The 13,297-nt window shown below is 37.6% G+C and overlaps 1 protein-coding gene across 4 annotated transcripts in view; it reads right to left on the bottom strand.

The window, feature by feature from the left end:
- Window positions 1-3,969, bottom strand: part of RRAS2 (RAS related 2) — a 36,835-nt gene extending 32,866 nt beyond the window's left edge. For 2 of the 4 annotated variants that reach the window (XR_002829495.1, XM_023754510.1), the window contains exon 1: window positions 1,139-1,189. Coding sequence is in view for 2 of the 4 variants with exons in the window: in XM_023754510.1 (XP_023610278.1) it covers window positions 1,139-1,174 (36 nt within the window). In the remaining 2 variants the exon portion in view is untranslated. Of the gene's footprint in view, window positions 1-1,138; window positions 1,190-1,643; window positions 1,788-3,948 lie in introns of those variants that run through there. The other 2 variants (XM_014456576.1, XM_014456578.2) reach the window with 2 other exon arrangements.
- Window positions 3,970-13,297: the final 9,328 nt, after the last annotated feature.

The raw sequence follows: 13,297 nt of genomic DNA, 5'->3' as shown, positions 1-13,297 counted from the left end.
TTTTATTTTTTAGTTTTTTTTCTTATCATGAAATAATACATCTCATCGCAGAAAATAGAAAATTGTAAGAAAAATATTTTCAAGCCCACCTTTAAAAATATTTTTTTTATTGATTTCAGAGAGGAAGGGAGAGGGAGAAAGTTAGAAACATCAATGATGAGAGAGAATTGTTGATTGGCTGACTCCTGCACGCCCCCTACAGGGGCTTGAGCCCACAACCCAGGCATGTGCCCTGACAGAGAATCGAACTGTGACCTCCTGGTTCATAGGTCTCCACTCAACCATTAAGCCACATCAACCAGGCTCAAACTCACCTTAAAATCAAAGCCTCTCTTCACAATTTAACTTAAAATGTAAAATTAGGCATACATTTTCTACCCTTGGAGCTGAATACCCCTTTCTTAAATTGCTCGAATAAAGCCCATCATTAAAGGCCTCTGTTTACAATCAAGTTTATATGGCAGTTACACAACCATGAAATTGAGAGTCTACCATGGAAATTATGATCTAATTTTAACATAAGCCTTATAAATTGAACACACAAAATGGGAACTACAAGGAGAGGGTTTATTGTCATGGGGGTTTCCGACAAGGTGCTTTCCCTTGATCATTTTGGGGTCCTAAACTGTTCTGGTCTCTAATCATAATTTACATATCAACTAAGCCCTCAATTTTAGAAACATTTTTAAGTGCAGAAAAGCAACAGACGATGATCAAAATATTTTTTTTAATTATTCAAGTTTTTGACTAATGATCTCCTACATGTCCCTTTCATTTTATGTTCTCAAAAATAAGTATCAAATAGATAGAACAAGAATTAGGTAAAGAGGAACATCTAACAGCTGCCACATAATAAAAAAGGTTGAAGCACTAAGAAATTTTAAAAACTTGAAAAATTTTGCCAAAACAAATCTCTAAATGTAGGCACATTTCTTAACGTTCTAAACAGTGATAGTTTATTAAAAGCAAATATTTCACTAAACTCTGGGTACATATTTAAATTGTTCTGCCATTTAAATATTTATACAAAATTACAAAGCAACTCTACTGCACATAATGACTTCCTTCCAAAGAATACCATATGGGGAGGAGGTGGCAAGGAAAGTAGTAACTTTACAGTGGAGAAACCAAACACTACCTCACTCAGTTGATCAAGGTCAACATCCACAGTCATAAATCAAGATAGTTTTGTGCCCTAGATGTGATGTGATGAAAATGGCACTTGACCTCTGTGGTCTTCCTTCTAAAATCCATAATCCCAGTCCAGTCATGAGTAAAACAGGCAAAGTCCAATAGACGGGCATTCTACGAATATCTGACAAGTATTCCTCAAAATGGTCAGGGCCACCAAAAACAAGAAAGTGAGCCAAGAGGAGCCTAAGGAGACATGACAACTAAATATAATGTGGTATCATGATGAGATCCCAGAACAAAAAAATATTAGGTAAAAATTATGGAAACCTGAATAAGTAGGGAGTTTAGTGAATAATAATGCACAAATATTATAGTTAGTGGTTCATTAATTAGAACAAATGTACCATACAATGTCAGATGTTAATAAGGAAACTGGGTACCAAGTATATGGAAACTGCTTTATCTATATATCTAAAACTCACAACATAAAGTGTATTAAAAGAATTTACATGACCCGGCAGGGTGACTCAGATGGTTGGAGCATCGTCTTGTACATCAAGAAGATTATGGATTTGATTCCCGGTCAGGACACATACGCAGGTTGCAGGTTCAATCCCTGGTCACAGCATGTACTCCTGATTGATGTTTCCCTCTCACATCAACGTTTCTTTCTTTCTCTCTCTCTCTCCCCCACTTCCTCTCTTTAAAAAAAAAAAAAATCAATAAAAACATAGCACCAGGTGAGGATTAAAGAAACAAACAAAAGCAACTTATATGGCAGTCATTTCTAATTAATGGATCCTAGATAAGACTTTTCTAACCACCCACCTGTAACTTAAGGAAAACAACTAAAGCCACTAAGCAGTTTCTTCTAGCACTAAGATTACATCTAGATTCACAAGAATGATAATTATGGTACTCAGGAGCAAGATAAAGGGAGACTAGATCTACTCCACCTTTCCAAGCAAACATTTGATTTATTGTGATAAGGTTATGCAAACCCAAAGTCTCATAATCACAGAACTATCTATAATAATAAAAGTGTAATATGCAAATTGACCAAACGGCCAAACAGCAGAACGACCGTCCGGACGGCCACACTATGACACACACTGGCGCCAGGCCAGCCAAGGCGGGTGCAATGCGATTGGTGGAGGGCCATCGCCCCATAATCACCCCACAGAGGGAGGCCCAGGTCACCGACCTGAGGGGTGATCCATGGGGGGAAGCTCTGCGATCGCCCCACAGAGGGAGGCCCAGGCCACCCTCTGTGGGGCGAATGAACAGGGGGCTCCGCGGAACCAGGGAACTGAGGGTGTGTGGCGATAGACAAGGGCAGCGCCAGGCCAAGATGGGTGCAGGCAGGGGGCGGGACCGCGAGGCAGCTGGGGCTGCGAAGGCCTACCCTTGCACGAATTTCGTGCATCAGGCCTCTAGTCTGAGTATATATAAAAGGCTAATATGCTAAGTGTCTGTCCAGGTAATGACATCACATAGCAACACCTGGCTTCCTCTCCCTAGCGACTAGCCTCCTTGCAGTTTCTTCTGCCCAGGAACATGATTTGCTTTATAGCCAGGTGGAAACATTTTACACTTTAACCAAATGTCTATGAAGCGTTTTCCCATGCCTCATCTCATTTGATCCTCACAGAAGTCCTGGAATAGGTAGATAGGAGACTCGGTAGAATTCTATTTGCTTTTCATTAGCCAGCAGAGATTCAGAAATTTAGAAACTTGACCCAACTGAAAAGAAGAAATGATGGACCTTGAAAATGACTTCAGGTTTTCTGACTGCGCAGAGTATAGTCAAACACTGCTGCAGTTAAATATTTTACCCTTTGTTCTCCCTTCGTGATCTACAATAATAATCTGCTTCGTGTTGATATTTACTGCTGTGTTGCTGACAATAACCTGAAAGAGAAGTTGAGGTGCTTCACTGGGCTGGAAAAAGTTTAGCTAAATCAGAAAGCAGGTCTAATTAAGCAAGTTTATTCTACATATATAAAAGGCTAAGTTGACTCACACATGCACAACACATATAAAGCTGGCGCCAATTGCATGCATGTGTTTCGATCTGTTACTGTCGATCATGAATTTGGTTGACACTTCTATTACAGAGAAAGGGTGAATAGTGATATTAAAATATTTCTCCTAATTTCCTTTCAATGTGCATGAATTCATGCACCGGGCCACTAGTTTATAAATAAAATTGATAATTGTAAACTAATAAAAATAACAACAAATAGTAACTCAGAAGAAAATTCTTATAAAGCAGAAGCCTTGAGCAGGAAGTCTGGCCTTTCTTCCATTGCTACATACTAAACATTATGTCCCTAAACACACTTACACCTGTTCCTCATTTACCTAATATAAGTGACTATGGCACAGTGCAATATCCAAAGGATGCTCAAAACATAAGAGCATACCATAAATGAGAATACAGCATTCTTACTCTTTCACTTCTCTGGCATCTGCTAAAAGCAACAAATTCAGGTAAAGTAATGCTTTGTCTGTGAGGGATGTATCAATCAAAAGATTAAGAGAATCAATCAAAAGAGAAAGAGAGAAGGGGTACAAAGAAGGGGAAGTAGAAGTAGCTTTTAACTACCTATCAGCATTGCAGGCCCTGTTTTTCTATGCCTCACCCTGCAAAAGTGTCTTAATGAAACTCTCATTTCAACTTATACTTAATGAGATGATCCTAAAAACTGTTACACTGTAATTCAGCAAAAGCAGGGCTCTAAATGCAAACCAGACCCTGGAGATAACAAAAATAAATGAATATCAGTTCTTGCTCTCAAGAAGTCTACTCACTGTCATGTAGGAGGCCAGAGAAAAAAAGGAATACTATCTTCTGTTGACTCTAGGATGCCATCAATTGGAAGATGATTCTAATTACAAAGATTAAAATAAGAAAAGTTTTCAAGGTGTCTTAGAATAGGTAAGATACTATAGTTTCCAAGTGGTTAAGTACTAGAGTAGGTTTAGCATAAGGGACTATGGGAGCACAGATGTGACGGTTCTACTGTTTGACTTTGCTCTCTCAGTAGGTATTTAAGGGGGTAAGAGGGCTAAGCAATTCCACAGGTTCTTAATCCTTTACGTCAATAGGAAATAGAATTCGAAATTTACATATCTTGCCAGGAACAAATTTATTTACAAAATGTAAGACAGACCTTACATAATAAAAAAATAAACAAAAAAAAATTTTACGCCAACATAAATTCATAGTGACATTTCACTAACTCCTTTGAGAAACAAAATTAATAGGTAATTTCTTTACTTCTAAGAAATGTAGCTTTTAATCAACAAGAAACTTAGAAGATGAGAGGACTTATCAGTTTTTCCTCTTGATCTTTCTCTAAAAAACAAATCACAGCAAAACTTTTAAGTGTACAAACGGGACAATCATAAAATAAACGACATTTATGTCATTTTCAGAGATAGCAGAAAGAACAAAGCAATCGTTTTCATGTTTTTCCCTTCGGTTAGTATGAAAGCTCTACTTTAAGCACAGGAAAGCCTTGTCTTTACAAACTTAAGGCCACACACATAAAACTTAGAGAATGATTTGTTGAACAAATGAATCACTACCCCAATAAATTTTATTTGGACATTCACTTCTTTTAACATTAGAGTACCCAAGGATGAGGTGGCACCTGTTCGGGTAGGTGCCCTTATAAGAAAAGCAAAACCCTTCTCTTTTTCAAATATATTTTTATTGATTTCAGAAAGGAAGGGAGAGATAGAAACATCAGCGATGAGAGAATCATTGATCGGCTGCCTCCTGCACGCCCCCTACTAATGGTTGAGCCCGCAACCAGGACATGTGCCCTTGACCGGAGTTGAACCCGGGACCCTTTAGTCCGCAGGCCAACACTCTATCCACTGAGCAAAACCAGCTAGGGCGCAAAACTCTTCTTTTACAGCAGAACTCCTGTACCCAGTCAAGTGAGGCACTCATGTGGTCTCCTAGGACAAGCTTCCCTGCTGTGGTCACTCCAGCAGGAAGCCCAGCTTAGCTGGGCCGTGAAGCAGCTAAGACAGAAGACATGTTTCCCAAGGAAGACAGACAGTATACAGTAATGATGACACAAGCACAGACGTTTTATTCTTTCAAAACGCCTTCAGAGAAACATACACCGAGTGGCCAGATTATTATGACCACCTGACATTTGTAGGCAAATTAGCTATAATTTTGCGCTGAAGTTGCTAGAGGGCCAGACCATTATAAACGTCTGAATAGCACAACATACCTAAGTATCATTGCTGATCAAGTTCATTCTATCATGTTGATGGCGTATCCCAATGGAGATGGCTTCTTCCAACAAGACAATGCGCCATGCCATGGTGCTCATATTGTGCAGGAGTGGTTTCAAGAACATGAGGGAGACTTTACCTTGCTTAGGTGGCCCCCACAATCACCAGATCTCAATCCAATGGAGCATTTGTGGGACGAAGTTAAAAGAGCCATCAGGCAGCTGGTTCCACAACCATCAAATCTCACAGAACTGGACAGTGCTACTCATCAGGCATGGTGTCAGATTCCTCGCATCACCTTTCAACATCTCGTGGAGTCAATGCCAAGAAGAATCGCCACAGTATTGAAGGCAAAAGGTGGCCCAACGAAGTACTGATGGGGTGGTCATAATAATCTGGCCGATCATAATAATCTGGCCACTCAGTGTATATCGGCCCACCTTGAGTCACGCTTATTGACTTGACAACAATATCTCCATCGAGTTTTACTATGTGCCAGGCACTAAGTCAGTGGTTCTCAACCTTCCTAATGCCACGACCCTTTAATACAGTTCCTCATGTTGTGGTGACCCCCAACCATAAAATTATTTTCGTTGCTACTTCAAAACTATAATTTTGCTACTTTTATGAATCGTAATGTAAATATCTGATATGCAGGACATATTTTCATTGTTACAAATTGAACATAATTAAAGCATAGTGATTAATCACAAAAACAATATGTAATTATATATGTGTTTTCCGATGGTCTTAGGAGACCCCTGTGAAAGGGTTGTTCGACCCCCAAAGGGGTCGCGGCCCACAGGTTGAGAACCGCTGCACTAAGTGCTTTACACATATCAATTCATTGAAACTTCTCAATTAGTCCATGAAGTAGGTAGATATTCTTATTATTGTCTCCATCTTACAGCTGAGGGAATGGTGCCCAAAGCTACACGGCAATCAGCGGTGAAATGGAGATTGATTCCAAGCAGTCTGGTTAGATTCTGTGTCCCAAACCACTACCATCATTACACTGTGAACTACCTTCAGAAAACAAAATAAATGTACTGTCTCTAAAATGTCCAGACCTCAAATCCTTCTCCACACTTAGTCAATCCTGACACTGACTATAAGCTGGCAAGCAGGTAATTTCCTAGGTATGTGAATATGGCCTGTATTACAATGAACATAGACATAAAATATCCAGACTCCCTTCTGCCTTCTAAGAGTACAGATAACTTCAAGATTACCATACATAATGAAGGACTTCTTTAACGTATCATCATAATGTCTCATACTCAATGCTCAACTGAAAAAAAGGCCATGATTCTACCCACCCAAAAGATTTATGGTAGAGAGATATAAATATCACTTTTATTTTTCTGAGTACAAAACAATTGTGTGATCAAAACAACAGAAACTTGCATGATAAACTAGCAAAAGCAGATGTAAAAGAATTTAACATGACAAGATAAAAGAGGGTTAATGCCATTCTTCCTACAGATCTCTCTTATAAAGATACTCAGAAGTAAACTGTCAGCCCAAAAGAAAAACAGAACTTACCAGAAAAATGGTAAAATAAGGTTATGAAAAAACTAAATAACTAATTGTAAATATGCTACTTATTTACAATGAACTTAATCAGTATAAAAATGTTTCAAGAATAAGGAGTGGTTCACCAAAAAAGTCAGTGTGAGAAGAACATAAAGATGAGTTAAATAAAGATCTTCCTACACAATTTGTTTATTTAGTTGTAACACTGCCCACCCACAAAAAGCCACATTCACTTGAGGTCATTTTACCTCTTGCTATTTCCTTTGCAGTGAGTCTGCAAAGTTGTGATGCATGGTGTGAGCCTATTCATGAACAGAAAGCAATTGAGTGAAACACAAGCAACCAAACCTCTGGTACCCTGAAAACCACACGAGAGCAAGATCTTTTTTCCCATGTACTAACAGATTATTTTACAGCAGTTTTCTTAAGCAGCAATACACCTAGGGTGGCTGCATGTTTGTCTAGAGCAGTGGTTCTCAACCTGTGGGTTACGACCCCTTTGGCGGTCGAACGACCCTTTCACAGGGGTTGCCTAAGACCATCCTGCATATCAGATATTTACATTACGATTCATAACAGTAGCAACATTACAGTTATGAAGTAGCAACGAAAATAATTTTATGGTTGGGTCACAACATGAGGAACTGTATTTAAAGGGCCAGAAGGTTGAGAACCACTCGTCTAGAGTCACATGCTCTCTACCAAAAAGAGGTCAATTGACACTGAGACTGTAAATTAATCAAGTCAAAAATGTTAAATAGACTTCTTTAAGCAACTCCCATTTACTACTTGCTCATTTAGCTAATTTTAATCTATAAACAAAATGAAAGCAGTAGAAAGTTTTTCCTATAGCAACTCAGGAGTATTTCAATATTTCTAAATATTTAGATGCTATTCTAATTGAGAAAACATATAGTACTTTCATGGAACAGTAATGCTTAATAATGCAAGTACTTACTAAATATTAGCTATTATTACATGTGAACTGTCAAACTCACCTTGTTGTGAAGCCTTGTTTCAACCACTTCCTAGCTCTCAGAGAGGTTACTTGACTTCTCTGGGCTTCATTTTACGCATCTACAAAATGAGCCCACACTAAGACTTACTGCCTCAACAAAGTAATTGTCTGGTGGAGTTTTTTTAATCCTTTTAGTTTTATTTTATAATGCCATTAAGTTTGTAGATTAATTTTTTGAGTTAAGAACCTGAACCTTCAAGAATATAGTATGCTTTTCTATTTATTTAAAATATGCTGTGAACCATGACAGCATAATTTAGGTTTCCTATGCTGTTTGTACAAGAGGTCTCTTCTTCCACTGTATCTTCTATTTGGCTTATAAAATGCTAATTTTTGCATAAAATACTACTGTCCAATTACAGAATGGAGTGGGAGTTGGGGAAGGAGCAACAATTGATCCCTTTTTGAGGGAAGATTAAGTTTAGACTCTCACTAGGCTTCTCTCATCTACTTCCTCAAATTTAAGACTTTCTGTCTGGGAATATTATAGAAGAGTACTCAGCAAAACATTGACATATTAGAAGATACAGAACTTAGTTTTCTTCCCTTGAATAGCACTAAATACAATCTCATCATCCCATAAACCCAAAAATAGTAGTGAAGGCTTCAACAGAATATGTACAAATCTGAAAAATGCTTTATTTTTCATAAAAACAGAAATAAGTGACAGCTTAAAACTACATTCACTAGGATGTTATGTAGCTTCTAAAATGCTACTGCTACTATATAATTTCTAACATTTCATATATTAAATGACTGTGCCAGGAAGTATGATATTGTTAAATATTTTACATGATAATTAAGTTTTCTTTTAAATAAAAAGTTACAGCACATGTTAGATTAAATTCAACCATACCAGTTGTTGTGATATTAAAACTATTTCAGGGAATATATGCTTTCCATTGCTAATAAAGTTTTGGAAAAGCTTGTATATATATATTCAACATAAAATTATGAAGTTTCACTGACTGAAATTTTGAAGCTTATCAATGGTAAAAAAATAAAATAAAATAAATAAATCTATCTATATATATAAAAAGCCAGCGACCATAACATCCGTAATGACTGGACAACCGATTGCTATGACGCCCACTGTGGCCAGCGAACCCAGCCCCTCCCCCAGGCCAGGTCTACCCCTGATCAGCCTCTCCCACCCCAAATGAGGGGGGGCAGCTGGCCAACCCCCCTGCGGCCCCTCGCCCTGGCCAGCCCCGCTCCCCAGCGGGGACCCCCCACCCGGATCTGGGGTCCTCATCAGGGCAGGACAGCCAGCCCCAACCCGTGCACCAGCCCCTCTATCCTATATAATAAAAGGGTAATATGCAAATTGACCCTAAAGGCGGAATGATGAGAACGACTGCTGGACCAGTCACTATGAGGCGCACTGACCACTTCTTGGTTCCTTTCCCCGGCCAGCAGGCTCTGATCGCCTGATGGTGAACAGGGAACTGGGGGTGGGTGGTGGGGGATGCGGGCGGTGCCAAGCCAAGGCCCCCGCCCCACCGGTCGCCCCACACACAGAGGGAACCCATGGCGGAGGCGGGGCCAGCGAGCGGGCAGTAACAGCCGACCTCTCAGCCCCTTCTCCTGCCCGTCAGGCACTGATCACCCTATGAAGAAAGGGGAACCAGAGGTGGGTGGCAGAGGGGAGGGAGGGGCCGGCTGTGGGCAGCCATGGAAGATGGCCCTGATCGCAGGCCAGGCCTAGGGACTGTACCCACACACGAATTTCATGCACTGGGCCTCTAGTAATAACAATAACAACAATAGTGGATAAAAGTTCTCCTATACCCTTATTCTAACTGACATGATACTATCAGAAATCCAATTCAATTTAGGACATAGTTTCCAGTAAGAGCAAAACATCCTCTACTGGAATGTTAGCGGTGGGAAGGTGGGGACACTCAATCAGCCAAGCAGTTGAAACTCATGCCATTTCTTAAATCATTTACACATTAAACAGAAAAAAACAAACACTGCCAATCTATTAAGGGTATGATTTTGCTATTCTGTTCTGCTGTGTAACTAGGCATTCACTTGTTAAAAAACAACTCAAATGAAACAGAAATAGCATAAACTAATTAAACCAAATTAAGTCAAAACAACAGGGGTGTTTTAAGACATAATACACATGCACAAATTTATTTTTTATGCTAACATTTTTTAACAAATTTCATTATAGAAGATATTATAGTTAAAATACCACTGAGTATACTCAAAGTGACATGTAAAAATAAAAATAGCTGAATAGAGGGTGGTGAAACCTCAAAACAAGTGCTATAACCACCACAAAAATGCAAAATAAAGGAAGTTGTCTTCAGAGTGAAGAGGGAAAGAAGTCTCATTCTATCTACTAGGTGGGGAGTCCTTACGGAGGGAATCAGTTCCAGGATCCAGCAATTTTCAACCTTTTTCATCTCAAGGCACACATAAACTAATTACTAAAATTCAGCGGCACACCAAAAGATACTTTGCTGATCTGAGAAAATAAATAGGTATAATTTGATTTACAAAGGAAATAGTCATAGTATTTACCTACCCTTTTTGCTCTAATGTGACTTTTTTAAAAATCAGGTGCCTATACTTGTATGTAAGATTTTCTGGTATAGAATTAACCAATCAGACACAACCTTATATGCAACATGACCAGTAAGATGCAACTCTATTATATAACCTACATATTTATGGTTCAAGACAGGGCATTCACACCGATCACCTATTGTTTTGTTGGCTGTTATCTTTTTTTTATATAATCTAAGGGGGAAAAGGTCAGTATACCTGACTCAATCAATAGTCAGGTATTGCATGTTTTAAAAATTCTTGTGGCACACCGGTTGAAAATCACTGCTATGGCCTTCTAAGTGTTTAAAGAACAAATACAATGTGTCATTACTAACAGTAAAAAAGGCAAGTAGTGTTATGTTAGCTTCAGAAGCATATTTATTTGTACTACCAAAACTGCCTTTTAATTTGCACTAATCAACTAAGCAAGCTAAGTTTGCATTGCTTCAGTGTACAAACGTGTACACACACACACGCACACACACACACACAATCTAAAGCAGCGGTCACCAACCGGTGGTCCGTGAGGTCCGAAAGTTGGCAACCACTGATCTCAAAGACCCCAGAAGGATGTAGAAATTAAAATTTCACTCCAGGAGAATAACTGGTTATCTTATTAATTCTCACTTGATTTCAGTTGAAAGTCATCAATAAAATTGCTGCTAGAATTGTGACTATACAAATTCATACAACATAACCCACACAACATAAATTCCCCTCTGCTTAACAAGTTTCTAAATGCTATAGGGAAAAAGAAAATGTGCAATACATAATTTTAATCTCTTCCAATCAACTCTTCACAGATTTAGATAGACTTCTTACCCACAGCCACAACTCATCAGAGAAAAAATTTCATAAATGAAAACTTTATTTACTCTCCCACTGCAGATAATGAAAAAATAGATGTGGCTCCTTAAAACTAATTGTAAAATAAACTAAAACAAAATAATCATGCTAAAAATTTAGTAGCTTCACTAGAAAAAAGGCTCAACAAGATTTCTTTTTAAATAAAATCCAACAATGTGGTGCTTAAAAAACACAGCTAACAATATGAGGGAGAGCCAAAAAATGCATCAAATTTAGTCAACAAAGGAAAGCAAGTATGAAAACATCATTACCAAATATGGTAAAGTTTACTTGGCAAGAGCTATAGTGATCATTTAAAATGTCATTATGCAATAAATGGAAACATTATTTAGGCAACAAAAGGATAAATCAATGCAAAAACTATGAGAAATACTGTAAGTTAAGTAAAACATGCATGTAGCAAAAAATATAGCATAGAAAGACTATAAACAAAATTAATCAAGATTCAATGCACACAAATCAAATTTTATATTTTAACTGAGGCAGATTCACAACAAAATGAAGATTTCTGGGTCTGGCCAGTGTGGCTCAGTGGTTGAGTATTGACCCATAAACCAAGAGGTCACCAGTTTGATTCCAGTTAGTACACATGCCCAGGTTGTGGGCTTGATCCCCAGTAGGTGGCACACAGGAGGCGGCCAAACGATGTTTCTCTATCACTCTCACTCTATCTCTAAAAAAAAAAAAATTAATAAAAACAGCATATTTTTAAAGAATATAAAGATTGGGCTTTGAAAGCCTTCATTTACATGGATGCCTTCTTTTCTCATTTTAAACAAATGTTCATCTGTATACATAATTCTGTGTTCTCTTTTTTAAAGAGGGTCCCCAATATTACATAAACTCTAGGTCCCTTAACACTTGTATATGTCCCTGCAATAAAGACAATAAATGCATCTTCTCTAATGTCTAAAAATTCCAGATCCCTGGCTATAACACCAAAAACAAAACAAAACAAAAAAGCAGAAATCAACAGTTAAATTTCAAGTATATATTATACTAAACCACTCCAGTGAGGAAAAAATATCTTTTAATTTAGAAAATTAAAGCAGGAATTTAACAAACATCAAAATGACTAGTGCAATATTCACAGGTAAAATCATAACTTTAAATGTGCTCATCAAAAGAGAAAAACAAAGCAATAAATTATATAATTTTGGAAAAACTATTAAATCCAAAGGAAAACAGAACATACTAATTGGTAGCAGCATTCATAATTTAAGAGCTGGTACCTGTAGCGGGAGTGGGTGGCAGGGCCCATTCTAGAAAATCTAAGTGAATAACACACACCAGGTAGAGGGAGGCTTTGATCATCTTAAGATTCCTTGAAAAGGATGCTATTGACATGTTAGTAACACTCAAAAAAATGTTCAGGTGATATTTAGTTATTTATTCAAAGGGAAAAGTCTGTAACAAAAATAAGATAATTATACACAGCTATATAATAAAGTTGGAAAGTTTAATGGAAGAAATGTTTTTACACTAAAATTTATAAAGGAAAAACATGATTATACACAAAGCTGAAATCTCAAGAAGTAGAAAACTAAATCAACAGAAGATAAAATGGACAAAATTGTCTAAAAACTATCAACATTCATATCTGGAATTAATGACAACAATGGTAAATTCTGATTTTTAAATAATATAAAATTTAAAATTCTTCAAGAATGTAAAGATGAACACATTACCTACAACACAAATATGGTTTTGATCACAGGTTTTATGTACCCAGAAAATGGGAACAAGAAGCACAACACCCATACAATACAATCTGATAAAATAAAAAAGAAATTTATCAGGTAAAATGATAGCATATGCATGTCCTAGGTGTGGGAAGAAGAATTCAACATTAACAATACTAAATAAAAATTCTTATATATTAAAAGGCTAATATGCAAATTCGACCGGACGGCGGAACTT

This window comes from Myotis lucifugus, unplaced genomic scaffold (genome assembly GCF_000147115.1).
Source record: "Myotis lucifugus unplaced genomic scaffold, Myoluc2.0 scaffold_61, whole genome shotgun sequence".
Taxonomy (NCBI): Eukaryota; Metazoa; Chordata; class Mammalia; order Chiroptera; family Vespertilionidae; genus Myotis; species Myotis lucifugus.
Note: the sequence above shows the minus strand (reverse complement) of the source record. Positions and strands in the feature narration are given on the sequence as shown.